The following is a 21,582-nucleotide window of genomic DNA, read 5'->3' as shown; positions in this document are numbered from 1 at the left end:
ACTTCAGTTAGCTCTTAGCACAATTTTGGGACCCGGCGCCAAAATTAAGCAGGATCGAGGTTTGTACGATCAGCATGACTATTTTACCTGGCTAGCAGATTTCAATGGTTGTATTTCACTTTGAATTTTACTTTTATCACACTGAACGGAAGCAGCTATTTGCCTGGATTTCTGTCTACTAGCAACACAAAACTCCAACCTGGAGGGGAATTTAATCCAAACTTCCCTCAATTCCTTTGGGCCACCCTCCCAAAACATCGTGCATAAAATGAGAGAACTGCTGTCTTAAAACCCAATACCGTAATCATTTATTCTTGTTTATGCAGCAGTAACGTGACGGGGGTGGCTGTGAAGATGTAGTAGAGACCTAAAATTAGAACGACTCCCTTCCACGCTGGTGCTCTCCAGATGCAGCGCTAAAAACTGTCCAGAACCCCCATTTCATCCTAATCGCTTGGAATTATGGAGGCCAACAAGTCCAACAGCCCTGCAGGGTTGGCACAGAATGAAACTGCCGGCCTTTTGCACCCCAAATCTGCGGTGGGGCGTTCAGAATTATTTCCACGCTGTGTTTGCGTTGTGCCTGTTAAGACTGGAGCCACAATTGTTGCCCACACTGTTGCCTGTCGGGCAAAGGCAACCCCAGAGCCATTCCTTCTTCTGCTCCTCCTTGCCCGTTCTCTCCCAGCTGTGCCTTGCAGCCCTATCTCTTGTCCCGCAAACGATCCGTTCGCACAGAACACCCTTAACCCGGTTCTTGGATTGACCCATTTCCCGGGTTCGTGCAAAACCCAGAACTATAGGGGCCGGGCTAGCTCCGCCACAAGCAAAACAGTTCTTGCCCAAGTTAACAATAACCAGGATTAGTTTTGCAAAAACAGCTGCACGCGCTCGCTCTCCCCGCTGACCTAAGCGCGCGCCCTCCCCCGCCCTAAACCCTCCGAATGCGCATGCGCCGCTCATCTCCCGCTTCCCTCCGGTTCCAAGCGGGGTGGGCGATGCTTCTGCGCCTGCGCTCTCCGCCTCAGCCACAAGAAGTTTCGCGAAGGATCCCGAAGCTGCCGCTCGGCACCTTCCGGAACGAGGAAGAGGCGGAGACTTCCTTCCTGTCAATCAGTCAGTCAGTCGTGAGCAGGGCGGCCGGTGTTTCTCCTCGCGCGGCGTCTCCTTTCGGCGGCCATGGCTCTGCTCTGCTACAACCGGGGATGCGGACAGCGCTTCGACCCCGACGCCAACACGGAGGGTGAGTGGCCTCCCCCGCGCCCCGAATCGTCGGCTTGCCGCCCTCCAGAGAGCTGGGACTACAGTCCCCATGATCCTCAGACAGCACGGCCGGGAGAGCGAGCGGGCGGTTGGCGCGAGGGGATTTAGAGCCCCAGCCTCTCAGGAGGGAAGGCCGTGCTGTGGGTGCTTATGGGGATGGTAGTCCCGCCAGCCTGGGGAGGGCGAAGGGGGTCGTGCAAACTTTATTGTTGGGTGAAGGTGGAGCCATGCCTTTTGGGTTTATCCTTCCTCACGGGGTTGTGGGGAGGGAAGAAGACCTCAGAGGAAGGGGGAAGCCTGCCAAAAAGCCAAGACCAGTGTGCCTCAACCTGGGCCACTTTGAGATGTGTGGACTTCAACTCCCAGAATTCCCCAGCCAGCAAGGTCCACGCATCTCAAAGTGGCCCAGGTTGAGGCACGCTGGTCTAAAGTCTCCTTTGAGTCCAGCTTGACCCCTGACTTTATGGTCCTCTCCCTGCCTTTCTGTTGACAACTGCGTGGCAGGACTACCTTCTTCCGGGATGGCCTTTTGACCGCCTGGCCAAGCGGACAGCTGTGGGATTTGGTCTGACCCTGTTTGGTCTGTCAAGGTCCCCTAAAGTCATTAGTGGTAGTCATTTGCTGTTAACCCTGTAACACAACCTTATTGTGTTCAACAATGCATGAGTGGTTCATCACTGCCTTTTTTTCAGGGTATTCTTTGACTTCTCCGTCTAGATGCCTCAACGCCTGTCTGGCCTACAGCCCTGATAGTCCACTAGCTGTTTTTTTGAGATCTGCAAAAGTTGGCTAGGGATAAGAGAAGAAAAGAGGGGACTTTTATACATTTGCTGAACATACCATGTGTGTGGATTTGGCTTGCATGCAGAGTAACTCAAGGTGGCTGGTTACTCTGATCAGCTGGAGATGTCCTCTCAAGATGTCCCCCACGGCCAAAAGCTTGGTTATGACAAGCTCTTAATTATTCATTATTTAATGGATGGCTTTTAATTTTAGTATTGATTTTAATTGCATGAATCTTATGGTTGCTTTACATTCTGTCTTTGTATTGCCATAAGCTGCCTTAAGTGTTGCAATGAAGTAAAATAATGAATAAATAACTGGCATTATATGGTAATTTGGAGCATGTAGGGGCGTGCATTTCTCACCTATTGGCAACTTCTTAAAACAACTGTACCTTTTCCTAAGATTGTACAGCTGCCCACTGTATCTGCAGCACAATCCCAGTAAATGATGTGTGACAAGTTCCAACAGGTGAAAACATGTGGGTTCCTTTGTGCTCCATTATCAACTTGTCCCCCTTCAGATCTGGATCACTGTACATCCCTAGTTATATAATGTAGCATGTGGGATATTTGCAACTGCTTTTTGTGTGAGCATTCTTATCCTCCTTTTGCATATGTGCAAATGTTTAATGATGGCCTCTAATACATAAACAGAAATGATTGTCTTGTTAAGTACTTTTCCTTGATGTTTGTAGGTAAATAATATATAGAAGAAAGAATAGAAATCAGGGGATGCAAATGTGTATGTGGTGCATTGAGGTCCATGTGTGATGCACAATAAAATCTATATTCTTTGTGTTTATCTCTTTTTTCCATGTCTCTTTTCAACAACAATTTCCCCCACATCTTTTCACCTTACTTTGTGATAACCTTAAAGAAGACTCCTTTGCCAGAATGAAACTGCATGAATTGAGTGGTTGAAGTACCTGCAGTAAGGAGGGTGGGTGAAGATGTATGCCCTAGCCTTGCTGTGTTCTTATCTCCTTCCATGTCTTCTGTTCCTAGGAAGGCAGTCAAATGAGAACCCTGGCTTTCTGGAGTTCTAAATTATTCACAATGTTTTCCCAAACCGGAGAGGTTCTCTTTAGCCGGCAGTCACGCTCTACCTGTAGAGGGTTGGCTACGACATAGTAGGGGGCTAGTGAATGTAATGTACAGTCAATTCTCAATATTTGTGGTAGTTACCTTCTATAAAATTGAAGTGAACACTGAATTAATGAATGCTGAATCTTCAGCTGTGAACGTGTGTGTTGGGTGACTCAAATTTTTGGCTGCTCTGGTTGTCTGCAAATGACAGCAAAAGCACTGCAAGTATTGATTTGCAGTTACAAAAAAAATTAGCAAGTAGGCAAATTCGCAAATATGGAATCTGAATATTGAGAATCAACTGTATTTATTCCCATTCCCTTATCTGATGTTTAGATGTTACATACCTCTTGAATGTGAAGTTCAGTGATTGTTTTGCTAATCCTTTCTTTTTAAAGTATGATCTAACTATTTGTGAGGTAATACTATAGTTTCTGTGGACTTTACATGTTAGTCATTAAGAAAGAGTTATTTCTCTTGCACAGATAATATTTCAACTTTATTTTAGAAGATAAGCTTGAGCAGTATATATGATATGCTGATCTGGAATATAAGTTGTAGCACTTGGAGGGATGTGTGTGTCAAACAATTGAAACTTTAATATAACAGAATTATCGTTCACCAAGAAAAATCTCAGAGAGATTTCTTTATATAGCATCGTTACAAGTATTATTATATAATATACTGTAATAACTAAATGACATTCTCTTGCCCTGAATAGCATAAATTCTAAATTTAGACTACCAAAACACAACAGAGATGAGGAAGGCAAGGACATTCAGTCAGTAAAGGAAAGGAACATATAGGGAATTACATGCTTTATTTCATATCTCTGTTTCATTTCAGTTATGGGTGAAGGCTAAGAATGAGGGTTTCATGGAAGATGCAGAAGAGTACTATATTTGTGTGGGTCATTGACCAAATAAATATTACTTATATGCAGTTTCCTTCTTCAACTTTGTGATGTGTTGTATTACAAACCTCACTATCTCCAGGGATTGGTTTTAGATCAAAGTATGTTCTGTGCTATGTTTAACAGGCCTGCATATGTTTAAACAGGTAATGACTGCAATCCCTTTACTTGAGATAAATAACAGAAATTTAAGGCAAGCTGAATATTTTCTGAACCTATATTAATCTGTGACCTGTTTGTTAAGGGAGAGTAAAGGCACTCTAAGATGTGAAGAGAAACTGTTGTTCTTTCCAATCCAAGATAAATGTTTGTTTTATGTATTTCCAATATTTATATCCCACCCCAATTCTCATAGACTCTAGGTGAGTAACAAGGTGTGAAGAAATAATTAAGGGCCAACAGCCTAAATAGTGGAAAGAAATTATGTAAAGGGGCTCAAGACATCGGATTGATAACCCTGAACAGAATGGGAACAGATTTTGTGTGTATGAAGAGGAGCTGGCCAAAGAACCATGAAGATCAAAAATGGGCCTGATCGGGCCAGGGGCTGAAGAGAATAAATGTTTGCAAGCCTATTGGAGAAGCAGCTGGGCAGTGGCAGTTGGGCTTGGAACACTGAGGGCTGTTCCTTTTGAAGCCCTTCTCCCTCCTGTTCAAGTGATACAGAGAAGAGCACGCATAATTTGCCTTTTGCTGCCCCATACACATACCCAGTCCCAAACCCATGAGGGGAGAGCTAAGACACAGGTGTGACACATTGCTTGACTACACAGAAGAAAATACAAATGCCTTCCATGGCCACTGCTAGTAAAAGGGTTGGAAAGAGTTCCAGAAGCCAAGGTTTTCCCCACCTTTTAAATACTTGTAAATCTGGGAAGAGAAATATAGAACTGATTTTTTTCCCATGTTGTCGTATTAATATTTTGTCTGACTCCATTTGCAATACTAGTAGCCTCCCCATGGCAATACCTAGCAGGTCTTGACTTATTTTGCAAAAGCAAAATATGGCTGTATCTAGCAATTACTTGGACGAAAGATCCCCAGGAACTTCTAGGGTTATGGACTAAAACTGGGATGTCTGAAAACCTTACCAGAAAACTGCCATGGCAGATCACTTCCATGTAACTGCCGACAACATGGATTGTCCATGCAGTCACCAGGAATCAAGTTCATCTTGAAATTAACTTCACCTTGCTTGTTGATACAAGATGTGTCACACGTATTGTTTGAATGGAAGCTTACTGTTTAAAGTACCTTGTTAATCTCTCCTTCTGAAGCTGAGATGCAGAAATAAGTATTTGCAGAGCTGATGATGAAAAATTGGAAGGGAACTAGGACTGTTGGCACATTTTTGACACCAGCAGATGGTGGAATTTCATATATGCGTTGGCATTTTTTTCCCCTTGAAATCTGTTTACATTGTCAGGAGACGGTACCTAAGATTAAAGTTTGCCAACATTTAGAATGAGATCCATAGAGTAGTGTCAAGTAGCGTCACGGCGTTTTGCCTTCTTTGCTCTTTCAAACATCATTCTTCTCAAGATAAATTTTTTGAAAGTCCTGTTTCAAATAGGGTTTCCCAGGAAGTATGAGTGAATGTTGACAAAGAAGGACAAGCCCAAAGCCCATAAGACATACAGAACTAGTTACTTCTTGTTTTGGATCCTGACCTTGGACTGATGATTCCTTGCATTTGGTTCGTACTAAGATAACTTGCCTTACAAGCTATACTACCATAATTAAGTAAAATTGGGATAGGGCTCATATCAAGCCAGCTGTCAGTTTAGAGATTAGTAAAAAAGAATAAAATTACCTAGTAAGTTCTTCCTTCAACTTGTTCAACATTATGTTACCTGGTGAAACAATAGATGTCTGCTGCCATTATAGCCCATGAATTTATTTTCCTTACCCTGTGTGTGTGTACTTTTTGGTTTTTGTAGATCAGACAGCATCTGAGAACATTATCTGAGAAAACACTAGAGCAAGTATCCTCTAAAATAAGTGTTCTGTAACTCTAAAAGCTTCCTAAATTCTGTTTTAAGCATTTAATATATCACTAGCTGGCACTGGTCTTGTGGAATACTTGAAAATGTTTTAATTGCTGTCTCATAAGACTAAATTGTTCAGCTAAATACTGCTCATGTAATGTTCCACTGAGTTTGCCTAAGCTCTGCTTTCTTTTCCTTTTTTAGAGTCATGCATATATCACCCAGGAGTACCCGTCTTTCATGATGCTCTTAAAGTAAGTGGGCAAACATAATTATTTCAAAGGCTTTTAAAAAGCTTCAACTAAATAATACTAATTGCAGTTATTTCAAGTGTTTTCATGACCTCTGTATCAGTTTACCTGAGTATAGCAGAACTCCTATTTTTTTTTTTCCTAAATTCCTCAAATAATACTGGCCCTCAGTATAAATACATGTTAAATCATGGGAAAAAAAGGTTGGCAGATGCAGCCAATTGAATTGTGTTAAATGATTTTCAGTATATTATTTTATTTGGCTCAGTTGAGGAAAAGGGTATTTACTAGGTGTGATTCATATTTTGATTGTAAAGTTAATTAAATGGCTTCATTGCTTAACCAAGCCTGAGTTGGGCAGTACAAACAGAGATGAAAAGAAGTGATGCAACTGAAATACCAAAAAATAGGAATCATGCCAAATAAATAAATTAAGATTAATATGTCATTTTCAGGTTAGTGTTCAGTTTTCTCCTTTGTAGTTCACTTGTTCTTTAATAATAGTCACTAGATGAGAATTAAATGTTTGATGTGGCCATATTTTTACAGGGCTGGTCATGCTGTAAAAGAAGAACGACAGACTTTTCTGATTTCCTAAGCATTATGGTATGTATTACTAACTATATAAGTTTTTTTATCCGCTACAGTATGGTATTGATGCTTGAGTGCCAAATTCAATCAATTAAACTTTCCAGTAAGGCAAACAGATGCAAAAACTGCCTGGGTTCATCTAATTTCCTGCACATGGCACATTGTGTATAAATTGAAGCGTTTATTATCTAAGGTATTAAAAGCACAGGAACTCTGGTGTTCTAACATCTTATACTACCGTGAAGAACAGAGGTTTGTATTGGTGTATACATATGGTAACTCTAAGAAAGGAGACATTTTCAAGTACATTGATAGAACTGAATATATTAAATAAAATCTGTGTTTTTACAACAGGGTTGCACCAAGGGTTTCCATAATAGTGAGAAGCCTCCTGAACCAGTCAAACCTGAAGTGAAAACTACCTCTGAACGAAAAGAATTAGCTGATCTGAAACCTAAATTTCAAGAGCACATAATTCAAGCACCAAAGCCAGTAGAAGCAATTCGAAGGCCAAGGTATTGTATTAAGACTGCCGTTAATGTCAAATCAACTGCATAAGTTATAACTTTATTTTTGTTGGGCAGGCAGTTCCCAGGTTAAGAACGTCTAACTTATGGACACCTCATACTCCCAAATGGGCTGCCTATTACTAAAAATGGTGGACAGTGTTCTCCCTCAAGCTGACGAACCACTGAAGCCATGCGTTTTTAATATACAGCCTGTTTTCAGCGGTTCATGAAAACATTGCACAGGTTCAGCAGTTCATCGGCCCGAGGAAGGAAAACACTGTCTACCATTTTTAGTAATGGGCAGCCCATTCATAAGTACGTGTTCCAACTTACATACAAATTAGAGTTAAAGTCAGACTTAGGAACAGAACTCATTCTTGAACTGGGGATTGCTTGTACTTATTACTTACAGTTATCCCCTGGATGTCTAAATGTATTTTATTTTACTTCTTTTGCTGGAGGAGCCCAAAATGTTTGTACACCAATCTCAGATAAAACCTTATATCTATAATCCTTAAAAAGAATATACAAATTAAAGCAAGGATTACTTTAGGAAAGAAAAGCAATATTAAGGGCAATCTAAAAAACACTTTATTTCTGAAGTAACTGTTATCCTATAGGTGCATTGGATGAACAAATACATTTTCTATGAACAGTATGCTGGCCAGCCAGACTTTGAAGAGTAACTGAAAGTTTTGGTGCTATCACTGACTAGTTCTTGTTCCTGATCACTATTACATAAGCCAGACCAGGCTGTGTGGCCATAAGCAGGGGCTCCTCAGTGAATGTTAGTACATGGTTTAGATGGTATTAGGAGAAAGAAATGTTTTAAGTGGAGTCCTTGGTACTCTCTGACCTTGCTTGTTTGCTTGCAGACATTTCATTACCTGACTAGTAAAATCATCAGTGCGAGGAGGGGTGGGGTTTGCTCCCTCTTTATATACAGTAGCTTGCCCTGCCAGTGTTGGTGGGGGTGTGGTTTTCTCCTTGGTAGTTCCTTGATTAGAGTATTGTTTTCTGCTTGATTGTTTGTCTGGTGTTAATCCCTGCTTATCTGGGTGTTGCTTGCTGGAGAGGACGTGTTCTAGTCTTTTAGTTTCCTTCTTAGCTTTTTTATTGTCTCTGTTGAATGGTGTGTAAATGTGGTTTATCTCTATGTGTCTATTGACACTTGTACAGATGCCCAAAAGTACACAAGCCTGACATACCTCTTTGTCCAATTGTATTATTACCAGGGACCCCAACATACAACATGTCCAAGCTTTTTTGTAAGATCTTTGGCTGTGTCACAGAGGGGAGCAAATATTCTATCAACTCCCCACTAGAGTGCCTCCAGAAAATCAGAGTCCTAAAAATGAAAAAGATGAAATTATGGTTTCCTTCGATATCACAGCACTTTTTATGTCCATAGATCTAGAACTAGCGAAAGAATGCATGGTAACAGTACTATACAATACACCTGACCTAGTCAATACACTAAGATCAAAATACACAGAATCATGGACCTCATCAACCTCTGCCTTACTACCTATTTTCAGTTTGATGGATAAATATGCCAACAATTCAGAGGAACACCCATGGGATCACCAACTCTCAGGACTCATAGCAGAGACCATAATGCAGTGTCTAGAAACTATAGCACTCCCACATATATAATCAAAAGTATGGATCCAGTATGTAGGTGACACCTTCATCATAATAAAAAAAAGGAACAACTAGAGAAGATACAAGCATCAACATATTCTTGAAAGGAATAAAATTCACAAGGGAAGAAGAAAACAACATACTACCCTTCCTGAATATCCTCATCAGCAGAGGAAACGACAGCAAATTAGAAATGCAGGTCTATTGAAAAACAACTCGTACTAACCAAGTGCTCCATTACCAAAGTAACTACCTAACCTCCCACAAGAGTTGTGTAAGAACATTATTCAGATTAGTACAAATGCACTGCAGCAACCCAAAACACACACAAAAAAGGAAACAGACCGTCTATACAACATCTTCCAACAAAATGGATACCCACTCAACCCACTACAGCACAACCAATACCAGCTATGAAAAGGATAATACTATGATAACATCAAAAACATCTCAGAAACAACCAATAGACTGTTACAACCGCATGGCATCACCGTAGCACACAAACCAACTAAAGCCTTAAGATGTTTTAAGATGTTTTGGTTTTAAGAAACATCTTAAGTAAACCAAAAGAAACCAATAGCCCAAGAAGAAAAAACAGGAGTCATCTACAACATACGGTGTAAGGACTGTAACAGCCACTATGTAGGACAGATAGGCAGAACACTAACAGAGCACCTCCGTGAACACCAACCAGCAGTCAAGACACAATGAAAACTCCTTAATCTCACACATGGACAGACTCAACCATAGTTTCAACAGGGAAACTGTGAGCATCCTAGACCAAGCTAAATCCAAAACCGCTAGGGAATTCCTGGAAGTTTGGCATTCAGACAAAGCAGCCATCAATAGACACATAGAGATAAACCACATTTACACACAGTTCAAACAAGATAATAAAGCTAAGAAGAAATTAAAAGATCAGAACACATCCTCTCCAGCAACCAACACCCAGATAAGCAGGGATTAACACCAAACAGGCAGAAACCAAAACCCTAATCAAGGAACTACCAAGGAGAAAACCATACCCCACCAATATTGGCAGAGCAAGCTACTGTATATAGACAGGGAGCAAACTATAACCCACTCACACTGATGATGTTACCTAGTCAGGTAATGAAATGTCTGCAAACAAACCACCAAACTCAGAGAGCACCATGGACCCCACAGTTCAACCCTGAGCTACATGTATTATCTTCTATTGGAATGTTTTAAGTATTCAGTTCCAAGGATTTATAAACTAATATAATCAACTTAAATTGGGCCTGGTTTCCAGACTCTGTGAAATAGTCCCATTTAGTCATATCATTTAACAATTGGTCATCTGTACCAGCTGCATTTCCAAACCATCTTCAAGGATAGCCTTGTGTAGAATCCAGTGCAGCGATCCAGTTGTGAGTATGGTTATTAAAGTATGAATCACTGAAGGCAGGTTGTTTCATTTCATGTAGATTCATAGTTGCCACATTATAACTGGGTATATATTACTGAAGCCATTGTGCCAATAGTAAGAGACTGGAATCAAGGAGCTACCTTGTCCAGAACAAGCTGCCATAAAATTGGACCATTAATTCCTAATCCTGTGATTAATGTGTCAAAGTCTGCTGACATATCTAGAAGAATTATGATAGCGCACTCTGATGTTCTCTCTCTTATTCTCTCTCATTAAAAGTTATCAATCAGTGTGGCGAAGCCTATTCCCCTGTTATATCCAGGCCTGAAGCCAGAAAGAAAGAGATATAAATAATGACCATATCCTTAGTAGTACTATACACTTTTGGAGTATGGCTCTCAGCATATTACATTAAATCTGATCGGGCCACTGAGTTGACAGAACTTACGACCCTGCTAGAGCTTAGCAATAGGTGTGGGTCTTGAATAAGTATACATTTTACTTGCTGTTGGGTGATTTTCAACTAAGAATTCACTTTATGCAAAGAAAATGGCTATTATGATTGTGCCAGAATATCAGTTTGTACTAGAAGCCTGGGAAGATGCCAAGGCTTCTTCCTACTAAAACTCCCTAAGCATTTTCCTGCCAAAACCCCTTTCTGCCCTCACTCACACTTTGAAAATTATGTTGCGCAGTTCTAGTTGTACATCTTGTCTCCCACTTACTTCCATGCCTCCATTAGCCACTACTGTTACTATGGCCAAAACGGGCATCAGCTTCTTGTTCAGCCCCTTACCCAGAAGGAAAATAAAAGGACCTCTCTAGCACTAGAAACAAGGTTAGACATAATACATTGTGCTGAAACTAGGGGAGGATCCTCAGCCCTAGGACAAGCTTTTAATCTGGTCAAATCTATTACCTCCAATTTAACTACGAATGCTAATGAAATTCATATGGCTGTGATGCATTTTGCCTGTCCATCTATCATGACAATCACACATTAGAAATCCAGCTGGAGAAAAGATGGAGAAAAGATGAGAACGAGAGACAGGGAAGAAATTGTGTTTGAGTTACATAGCGCTAAGAATAAGGCTCTAAAAACTTATGAGCACATTTGTCAATGTGTGCAGGTTGCCAAATTTGACCCTAACCCCACAGCCCCCCTTTTTTCCACTCCTTCAGTGTCTCACTTAATTCAGATTCACTTTATGCAAGGTTTTAGGGGACATAATCTTAGCGTAAAGCAAAGGAAGCCTATAGTTGCCCTAATTTGTCCACTTCCTCAAGCAGCAATAGCTGAAGCTGATTTTACAGATTCTGTCTAGGCAGCAAGCATAAACTCAGCAAGCTCTGCAATAATAGTGATACTAGTCTGGAGCAGATACTCTACCTTCAAAATGTTTTACAAACCTGTTAGGATGAAGAGATCCTATAAGTCTGAAAGGGGAATAAAGAGGATTCCAGTGGCGTGTTTTCTTCTGCATCTGCATCACAATACAAACTGAACCGCTTCACACTCAATTAAAATTTGCTTTGTCCTGAGAAATACAGATCTGATACTACCTGCCATGTGAATTTCACAAGAGCAGCTTTGTTTTGCAAATGGAGTTCCACTGGGAACTAGGAACTTGACTTAGAGATGTTTCAGTCATGAAACAGTTATCCTCTGTTGAGTGTCAGCTGAGTCTCTTTCAGGAAGCACTAATGCAGTAGTAGTGGAAAAGAAAGACCTCCTAGCTGCTGCATAATAGGTTTGATTGTGTGCTGTGGTCTGTGCTTGCTCATGCTTAGGAGCAACAGTGCTGGAGGTCCTTTTTTTAACCATAATAGTAACTACCAAGAATGTTAAAATTAAGAACTCTTTTTAACTTTTTTAAAATATATACAATATTTAGTTTTTGAGACTGAATAATTTTTTTTCCCCTATGGTTCCTTAGTTCTGACGAACCAATGAGCTGCTTGCAGATGAAAGTATCAGCTTCCTTGAAACAAGCATTGGAAAAGCTAAAACTATCATCAGAAAATGAAATTAAAAAGGGTATGTAGCTTGGTAGCATTCCTAGGTGTTTTCACAAAAGAATGTCTTATGTCCATTATTATAACTACTTCATTCTTATGGTGTGTGTGGTGCTATCAGGTTTGAAAAGCAAACATCCTGTGCACTAAATACTCAGTGTGAGTGCTTCTCTGATCTTGTATGTATCCCAATCCTTTCCCCCCCCCCTAAATTTCTTTAAGCATGAAAACTTAGAAATGTTATAAAGCTCAGAGTTCTTATTTTACAGAAGAAGATGGTGATGAGATAAAGATTGGGACTACGTGCAAAAATGCAGGCTGTTCAAAGGTAAGCATCTTAAATCTTATTTAAGCAAAACAGTAGACCTTTTGTTTTATTTCAAGTTTGTTTTTTTCAGTACAGACCCTGCCAACCAATGTTAGATCAACATATCCCATGAATAGTTATCATATGCATAAGTTGAACTGCATATGAGGTATGGCTGTGTAAGTGCATTTTCTTGTATTTGCAACAAAGGAAGTTTTCACCCATTTTCTTATTTTTAAATGCACAATAACCATAAAAACAAAAAGTTATGTTTTTAAACAGTTTAAAGTTAAAATGTAAAATGTTTATCCAAAAAAGCATATGTAAATATTTTTCCAATGTTTCTTAAAAGATCCACAGAAAAGCATTCCCCACCCCCCCATCCTGACAGCTGGAGGAAGCAGTAAACTCGGCTAATTGTGAAGCTCTCTCAGGCAATGTCCAGTGGGAAATGCAGAATAATAATAATGGCTGTAACAGTGCTTGACTTCTACCAGCTTGGGAAACACTGGCATGTCTTCTGCTGTAATTCAGTGGCTAATGAACAATTTTCTGTTAATGTTTCCCTAGACATTTGAAGGATCAGACAGCATGGAAGACACGTGCACATACCATGCTGGCGTGCCTATATTCCATGAAGGGTAGGTACCCTGTGGCTAAATTGATTCTTAAAGTTCTGTGTAGCTGAGCAGCATATTTTGCTTACTAGCCTTAATGCTATGTGATCCTATGTAGTTTTTTTCCTGCCCTTTGTAAAATATAGGATGAAGTACTGGAGTTGTTGTAAGAGGAAAACAACAGACTTTAATACTTTTTTGTCTCAAGAGGGCTGCACAACAGGAACACATGTATGGATTAAGAAGGATGCTGTAAGTAGTTGCAGCTATACTTTTTGGCTAGATTGATTGGATAAGAAACATGATTTTTTTGGCTTTGCTTTCAATCAGTTTGTACCTTAAGGTAAGAGCTTGAATTCTGTGAAATTTCATATAGAGGAAAGAAAGGGTAGTTGGAACCCAGCGTTTAGAGGAACATCTATATATAGAATGAAATGTAGCATTTATGTGTTAAACACATTTTACAAACATGTTTCTGTGAGTTCTGGCAGTTTCTGCTATGTTATACTGTGTCTTACTCCATATGCTAATCTGTTCTTCTAAAAATACATTTATACCAAATGTTTAGCTTTAATTGCCTTTTTAAACCACATTGCCAGCAAGTTTTTAAAATTAATATACTGAAAGTAACATTGATGGGTCCTAGACTAGGAAACCTTCGGTAGAACCATATGTTGTATCTTCCATGCAGTATCAAACCTTAATCATACAGATTCCCTAGAATTGTCCATAAAGTATACTATGCAGTTCCTCTTTTCCTACAGAAGAGATGAGTGTCCTGAAAGCTGTTACTCCTCTCACTCACTCTAGTAGATTGGACTGAGTCTTGTAACTATAGCTAGAATGGGAAAGGACAGCTCCCCACCACTTTGCTAGTTATTCCTGCCTAGCTCCAGAAAGCAAGGTACATAAGGAGCTGTGAGTTTTCCATTCCTTGCCCTTTTAGCTCTCTGATGACTAGAGCTGGCAAAATATGGTAAAGTTCCTGGGTACAAATATTGATAGCTCTGTCATGTAGAAGAAATATATTTATTTGTGGAGCAACTTCTTTATTTCTTTTCATGACAGTACTCTTATAGAAGAACCTCTCCTGCAGTGAACTTGCTGGGGTAGGTTATGCAAGTTGATGGGAGGTGAAGCTCTGGAATAGGGCTTCTGAAGTTCCAGTGGTTCAGGCCTACCTTTCATAACCTTAGGAGCACTTTTAAATTAAAAAAAAAATTTTTTTTTTGGCTTGTCCTAACTGGTAAGGTAGAAAATACAGGTTCCTTTTGTTATTTAAAGATACAGTTGCATATATTCTACCAACTGGAGAAAACTTAATCTTTCTATGGCATAAATATTCCTATACTCTGTTTTTAGTGAAAGCTTTACTTATAAAAGGTTTCTGTTCCAAACTCTGGCTGACAATGGTAGTCTTCACTCCAATGAAAAAACAGATAGCAGTTATTATTTTTTTCTAATGAAAAAATTATCATGTTTGTGTGCTCAACTTTAAGGGGAAGAAGGTGGTCCCATGCAGACACGATTGGCATCAAACTGGAGGTGAAGTGACTATTTCAATCTATGCGAAAAATTCCATTCCGGAACTTAGCCGGGTAGAAGCAAACAGCACATTAGTGAGTTGTCTTGGCTTGGTGTCCTCTTCTTGATGTTTAAAATTCATTTTTCTTTTCCTAAAATTAAGGGCTGATGTACAAGTGCAAGTATTTGATTGATTGATTGATTGATTGATTGATTGATTGATTGATTATGTGCCTCTCAGTGTACATAGATAGATTTTCCCCATGATGATCTGTCCCTAAGCTGGTCCTTCAGGTCTTCCAATGGTGTACTCATTCCCACTGTAACTGAGTCCATCCACCTTGCTGCTGGTCATCCTCTTCTCTTTCCTTCAACCCTTCCCAGCATTTGAGCCTTCTCCAGTGAGTTAGGTCTTACAAACAAAAAATAGTAACAGCTTTCAGGAGATCATACTCCATTAGAATGCAAAGGATGTGAGACATCTTCCATAGAGCAGTATGTATGATAAACTACATCTATTAAATTAGTTACAATAAAGTATATACACAGAGAGAGAGATACATACACACATAGAGGTGGTCTTAGTTCTTTGTAGGTGCTTTTATGTGATGCTGATTAAAAAACTGATTATCTGTTGGTTGGAGGACATCATAATGTAATGGATATGTATTTGGCTCAGTAATCAAATTCAAAGAGTACTCAGCAGCAGCTCTTCATCAAACTGTAGGGAGGTTTTAAGTGAGGTGCCACAAGGTTCAGACCTGGGTCTTGTATTTTTCAACATTTTTATTGGATGAGAACATAGAGGAATTGCATATTGAATTTGTAGGGGATACAACATTGAGTGGCATACTTAATACTTCAGAGGACAAAAAATTAAAAAAAAATAAGTTCAAGTTAGAGATATGGGCTGAAAATAAAAATGCAATTTAATAGAAACAGAGTTCTTCACTTAGAAATTTAGCACATAGAAACATAGCGGCAAATACTGGATTAATAATGGTAGTTGTGAAAAAGAGCTTGGAATAATAGTTGATTTGCAAACTGGATATGAACCAGCAGTGTGATGTGATTGCAAAAAAGGTAAATGCGATTTTAGGCCACATCAGTAGATACATAACTTCCCAATTGTGGGAAGTGATCATTCTTTTCCACTACATTTTGTTTCTTTGTGTGGGGTAGTATCAAGTTAGGGGCACCATACTTTAAGGATTCAGAGAAATAGGAACAAGTTCAGAGAATGGCAATAGGATAATCTAGAAATGTTCTATAAAGAGAGGTTGAAGGAACTGGGAATTCTGACTCTTTCTTTCACAAGTTTAAAGGGAAGAGTTACTTCCAAGTAAAAATAGCCCTGGTTGGATAACTTTGACCAGAGTAAACTTACATTTCTGTTTATAAACTTTTCTTTCTTTTGCAGTTAAATATTCGTATTGTGTTTGAAGGTGATAAGGAGTTCAATCAGAATCTGAATTTATGGGGTGTAAGTACTTAATTCTGCAACAAAGTTTCAAGTTTCTCTTGTAGTCTTTATGGTTTCTGTTGTCAGACATTTCTAATGCAGTGTAATTGTGTTTTAAGAAATGTACAAATGTCAAAGGCTAGTTGACAGTTGTAGTAGGTGATTAGTGAATGGATTCTATGCACTTCAATCATTATTCCCATGGTGATGTGCAAAATTCTATATGGCACCTCTGAATCAGTTTTTCATTCATCATAATCACAGCCTCTTGGAAAACCAGTTGAAAATCCAGAAGTGTGTCCTTTTTCTCTCTTGATATAAAGCTGTGACATTTAAGGTAGATTGTGTAAACAATCTATATTTCCTGATCTCAGAAATATAGGCAAGAAGCATTCCAAACTGCCAGTGTTATTAGTCTCCTTCTATTTTTATACTTTGTTTAGGAACAGAATTTCCAATTGCCCTATTCATTTGGCAAGTATTCCTTTTATCCACAGTTCTCTCATAGATAATATTGAGCCATGTGTACAAGGTGGATTTCTTTTTTCCAGATTTGAGGGACTTCCACCAAGAAACATCTGCCTGAAGCTGTAACAGTGCTTACTGATTTCTCTGTAATAAGTTAGGATAATCATGTGCTGATACTGTAATTGCATACTGAATGAATTGCATTTAAAGATGTTTGTCAGTCATCCAGTTTACTGCTTGAACTGAAATGACTATTTTCCTCTTCCAGGTGATTGATGTGAAAAGAAGTTATGTAAATATGACTGCTACAAAGATTGAGCTCACTATGAGGAAAGCTGAGCCCATGTTATGGGCAGGCTTGGAACTCCCAGTGTCTAAATTGCAACACAAAGAGCCTCAAAACATTGCAGAACAAGCTTGAAATCTGAAAGAGTCTGGCTGCTGTGCCTGGTGACATGGTGACTTGCTGTTTTAACACGAATTGATTTTATAGGCAGTCACTTTTTAAAACTTTTCATTCCAGCTCAAGCGTAGTGCATGGCTTCTTATCAGTGTGGCAGATCACTGGTTTCGTTGTACTGACTCCTTAATTTCCCCAATTATGGCTGATGCTTGTGGAAACCTTGCAAATGTCAGAGTTTTCTGTCATCTTATCATAAAGGAAGCATATGTTTTCATTGGCCCAAACTAAATACATCTAGAAGCTAATCATCTCTAGCATCTTCCAAGAAGCAGCCTCTTGTATAATGAAAATCCAAGCTAATTTTCATAAGGTAGCTGGATGCTTGCAAGCATTCCTGTTTCTCAGTCTGTAGCAAGGATAGCACAAAGGATTATTGCTGTGTATCTGTATCATCTTTTTTTATGTTAATCCGTGCAGAAATGGAATGGTGGTAAAAAATCTGATGGTTTTAGACTCGTCTGGGCATAAAGTTGGTAATTCTTCTCTTTTTTATTCCTTGGAATTCAGGAAATATATTGCTGTCATTGAGCTGCTAAGTAACCTCTGTGCACATATTCAGAAAGCTGAGGCTTTCCAAGACACCAAGATAGCTAAAGCAGGCATTAAAAACGTTGGGTCCTCGGGCAGTTGTCTCGTTTGCTTCTCTTAGGCCTTGCCCTTAGCCGTAGAGGAAATTAGCACACACACAACGCTCAGCTATTTGTCTTGTGGTTCAACTTTTATATTTGCACATCTGAGACTGATGTTGATGGCTGTGTTGTTCTGATCAGTTTTTCTGTCTCTTGTGATAAGGCAGATGAGGCATCTAGGTATGCTGAGACTGCGGTATTCTCTGTTATCCCTTCCATCCCTATGTATTTCGGTTTGCTACTTTCACTCTTGCTGGGAGTGTGGGTTTTAATGGGGGTAGGGGAGGCTGGGAGGGCTGAAATATATGGAATAAATGTAAAATGGTCAGTTTCACGCAAAACTAGGATCTTTGTATAAATTGCGAGTTGCGTTGCAGAATAAGTTACTGTAGTCAGACTGAACTTTTATATACCTGAAGATAGAGCAAAGTACTATAGAAGCAGAGTCACTCACTAGTATCACTCAAGTATTAACTGATTGCATGAAGAAAGAGGTGCCTTTTATAAAGCATGCATTGCTTGCATTTGTATACTTCTATTTTAAAAAAAGGTTTTAATCTGGCAATTGTTGGAAGGGAAAAAAAAAAACGATAAAGCCACCTCTCCTGGTTGTAATTCTTATAAGTATTTGAGACGGTTTAAACTTGCGTTTTCTCAGAAAAGCTAAACTCTAGAAGATATCCATTAATAAATCCCACATCTTCAGATTCTGCTTTTCTGTGCTTTGTGCTCCAGCTTTAGCAGCTCTTGAGGATCTGCTTTTCTGATCTGTGTGGTCTTATTCTTCCAAACTGTGCCTAATAGCCACCACACCTGTACCCCAATCACTCTTGGATGCAACTATCCCGCACTCGACAGTCTGGAGAAGCAACTCAGTGAGTTACAGACACTGCAGGCAACTTCTATTATACCCAGGTAGATTCTTTGGTGATTATAGATGTTTCCTATGATTTGATTTCTGAGCAGGCTGTGCCTTCCGATGACAAACTGCATAAAGTGGAACTCTAATTGCAAACAAAGTAGAGGATGGTAAGTACAAACTCTTCTGAGATTTGAAAGCAAAAAAACCTGCCTCTCAAGAACAAAGCCATGGTTTAAAATAACGTGTAAAAATTGGTGGAGAAAGTACAACAAATCCAGGTTGATCTTAATTGTCTACTTACAGTTTACTGGGAATATTTTTTCCAACAAGAGGAAAATTTAGTCTCAGAATATCAAATGGCTGCTTTTTGTTAACAATGTATCTTTACTTCCCAGCTTCCCAGCATTGTCAAGTTTCATTACCGTAACACTTAGATCTAGTTCATATTGCACACCAGTCAAAGCTTTGTTCAAAGACTTCTAGGAGGCAACGGCGCTAGCAGGACTTGAAACCAATAGCTGCAGGCACATTTGGAGAACAAATTTCTCCGCCTCCCAGATTGCCATTACTTGTTCGTTCACTTGCCTTGATAAATCCTGATTTTAAACTACAGAAATGGCTGTACTGTAACTTCCCTGTTTTTTTGGTGCTCCTGCAGTAAGCTGGTGGCAGATGGGTGCAATGAACAGTCTCCACAGGCTTCTGCGGTTCAGGCTTATTTAGTGAGTGATTCACTACACGGAACCTATCCTAGCACTGTGTACTATGACTTGGTAGGGACTTGACAGCATTCTTCCCCTGCCATTTTTGTAGTCCCCTATTAGGCAAGAAAAAAGGCTGGCCCGTCCCTTAGCATTACAGTGTGCAAGGCCTCTTGTTGATCTTGATTTGGGCAGCTGCTGCTATAGCTCAGTGGACGGTGTGCCATTCCAAGCACAACTTCCATGTCTACAGCTGAATCACTTTTTTCCAAGTAAAATACGTGGGCATTCTTCTGCAAGGCATGTTTAATTTGGGTCCCAAATTTTATTAACATGCTAGAAGTGCTATACAGCCAAGTCACCATTTCAACAGTCAATACTATTGTTTTGTCTTGAAAAAAATGATTGTTTTCTGTATATGAATAAAGATATTTGCTTTAAATTATAGCATGAGAATTTTAAAAAATCAGTGGCTGTTAACTGAGTTTTTCCATACTGTATCTAAGAACTTCAGTTGTATATGGAAATTGAAAAAAAAAATAGGTGTCTGGAACACTAGGTTTTTCAAATGGTTTTCTTTTTTGGTGTCTTTTCCCATGCATGGATGTTCATTTTAAATTTTGTTGGAGGATGTTTGAGGTCTCATGCCTTCAGATCTTTTTTATAAATTTATGGAATAAACAATTCAGTGCCTAATTTCTACCATTTTGGAAGGATTGGGAGAATTTTTATTTATGTAAGAGGACCTGTTTGCTCAGACCACAAAAGATTTGTTGAGTGTTCTGCCTTGTATTGTACAATTTATGGACTTCCACACACTAATATTGTAGAGGACGTATTTTATTGACTACCTCCATCAAAGCCATTGCCATTTAATACCATAGTAGGGCCCACAAGTGAATATTCAGTAGCATCAATTTGATGTTTTTATCATGTGTGGAGCAACTGGAGAACTGAGAGACTGCTTTAAGCAAAGTTCAGTTATATAAGGTAGCTCCTTTCTCAAAACAGATCAGCTTCTTCCACAGAAGATCAGTCAATCCCATTCTTTCTCAGCCTGGTTTGATGTCAGCTGTGCATGATGAGCAATGTAGCCTCAATATATCTGAAGAATAACCACTCTGTTTGAAGGTAATATCCAGATTACATTTGATTAGGGGATGCACATAAGATACAGTGGGGCAAAAAAGTATTTAGTCAGCCACCAATTGTGCAAGTTCTCCCACTTAAAAAGATGAGAGAGGCCTGTAATTTTCATCACAGGTATACCTCAACTATGAGAGACAAAATGAGGAAAAAAATCCAGAAAATCACATTGTCTGATTTTTAAAGAATTTATTTGCAAATCATGGTGGAAAATAAGTATTTGGTCACCTACAAACAAGCAAGATGTCTGGCTCTCATAGACCTGTAACTACTTCTTTAAGAGGCTCCTCTGTCCTCCACTTGTTACCTGTAGTAATGGCACCTGTTTGACCTTGTTATCAGTATAAAAGACACCTGTCCACAACCTCAAACAGTCACACTCCAAACTCCACTATGGCCAAGACCAAAGAGCTGTTGAAGGACACCAGAAACAAAATTGTAGACCTGCACCAGGCTGGGAAGACTGAATCTGCAATAAGCAAGCAGCTTGGTGTGAAGAAATCAACTGTGGGAGCAATAATTAGAAAATGGAAGACATACAAGACCACTGATAATCTCCCTCGATCTGGGGCTCCACGTAAGATCTCACCCTGTGGGGTCAAAATGATCACAAGAACGGTGAGCAAAAATCCCAGAACCACACGGGGGGACCTAGTGAATGACCTGCAGAGAGCTGGGACCAAAGTAACAAAGGCTACCATCAGTAACACACTATGCCGCCAGGGACTCAAATCCTGCAGTGCCAGATGTGTCCCCCTGCTTAAGCCAGTACATGTCCGGGCCCATCTGAAGTTTGCTAGAGAGCATTTGGATGATCCAGAAGAGGATTGGGAGAATGTCATATGGTCAGATGAAACCAAAGTAGAATGTTTTGGTCTAAAAACCCGTGTTTGGAGGAGAGAGAATGCTGAGTTGCATCCAAAGAACACCATACCTACTGTGAAGCATGGGGGTGGAAACGTCATGC

General features: G+C 39.6%; 1 protein-coding gene across 1 annotated transcript; it reads left to right on the top strand.

The window, feature by feature from the left end:
* The first annotated feature begins 1,088 nt into the window (after positions 1-1,088).
* On the top strand, positions 1,089-20,198 carry CHORDC1 (cysteine and histidine rich domain containing 1). Its single transcript, XM_007439798.3, has 11 exons — positions 1,089-1,243; positions 6,240-6,289; positions 6,836-6,892; positions 7,232-7,392; positions 12,358-12,458; positions 12,706-12,764; positions 13,314-13,384; positions 13,507-13,612; positions 14,860-14,979; positions 16,305-16,367; positions 17,083-20,198. Exons 1-11 carry the CDS (start codon positions 1,180-1,182, stop codon positions 17,233-17,235), a joined length of 1,005 nt encoding a protein of 334 aa, XP_007439860.1. The 5' UTR covers positions 1,089-1,179; the 3' UTR covers positions 17,236-20,198.
* Positions 20,199-21,582: the final 1,384 nt, after the last annotated feature.

The sequence above is a fragment of the Python bivittatus genome, unplaced genomic scaffold, assembly GCF_059951505.1.
Source record: "Python bivittatus isolate LINGU-HERP-01145 unplaced genomic scaffold, Pbiv_v1 ctg000340_np1212, whole genome shotgun sequence".
NCBI classification, from domain to species: domain Eukaryota; kingdom Metazoa; phylum Chordata; class Lepidosauria; order Squamata; family Pythonidae; genus Python; species Python bivittatus.
Note: the sequence above shows the minus strand (reverse complement) of the source record. Positions and strands in the feature narration are given on the sequence as shown.

Coding starts and splice junctions, on each gene's coding strand:
- CHORDC1 (XM_007439798.3), top strand. CDS start 1,180: ATGGCTCTGCTCTGCTACAACCGGGGATGCGGACAGCGCTTCGACCCC. Junction 12,765..13,313: donor AAAATGCAGGCTGTTCAAAG/GTAAGCATCTTA, acceptor ATGTTTCCCTAG/ACATTTGAAGGATCAGACAG. Junction 13,613..14,859: donor TATGGATTAAGAAGGATGCT/GTAAGTAGTTGC, acceptor CTCAACTTTAAG/GGGAAGAAGGTGGTCCCATG.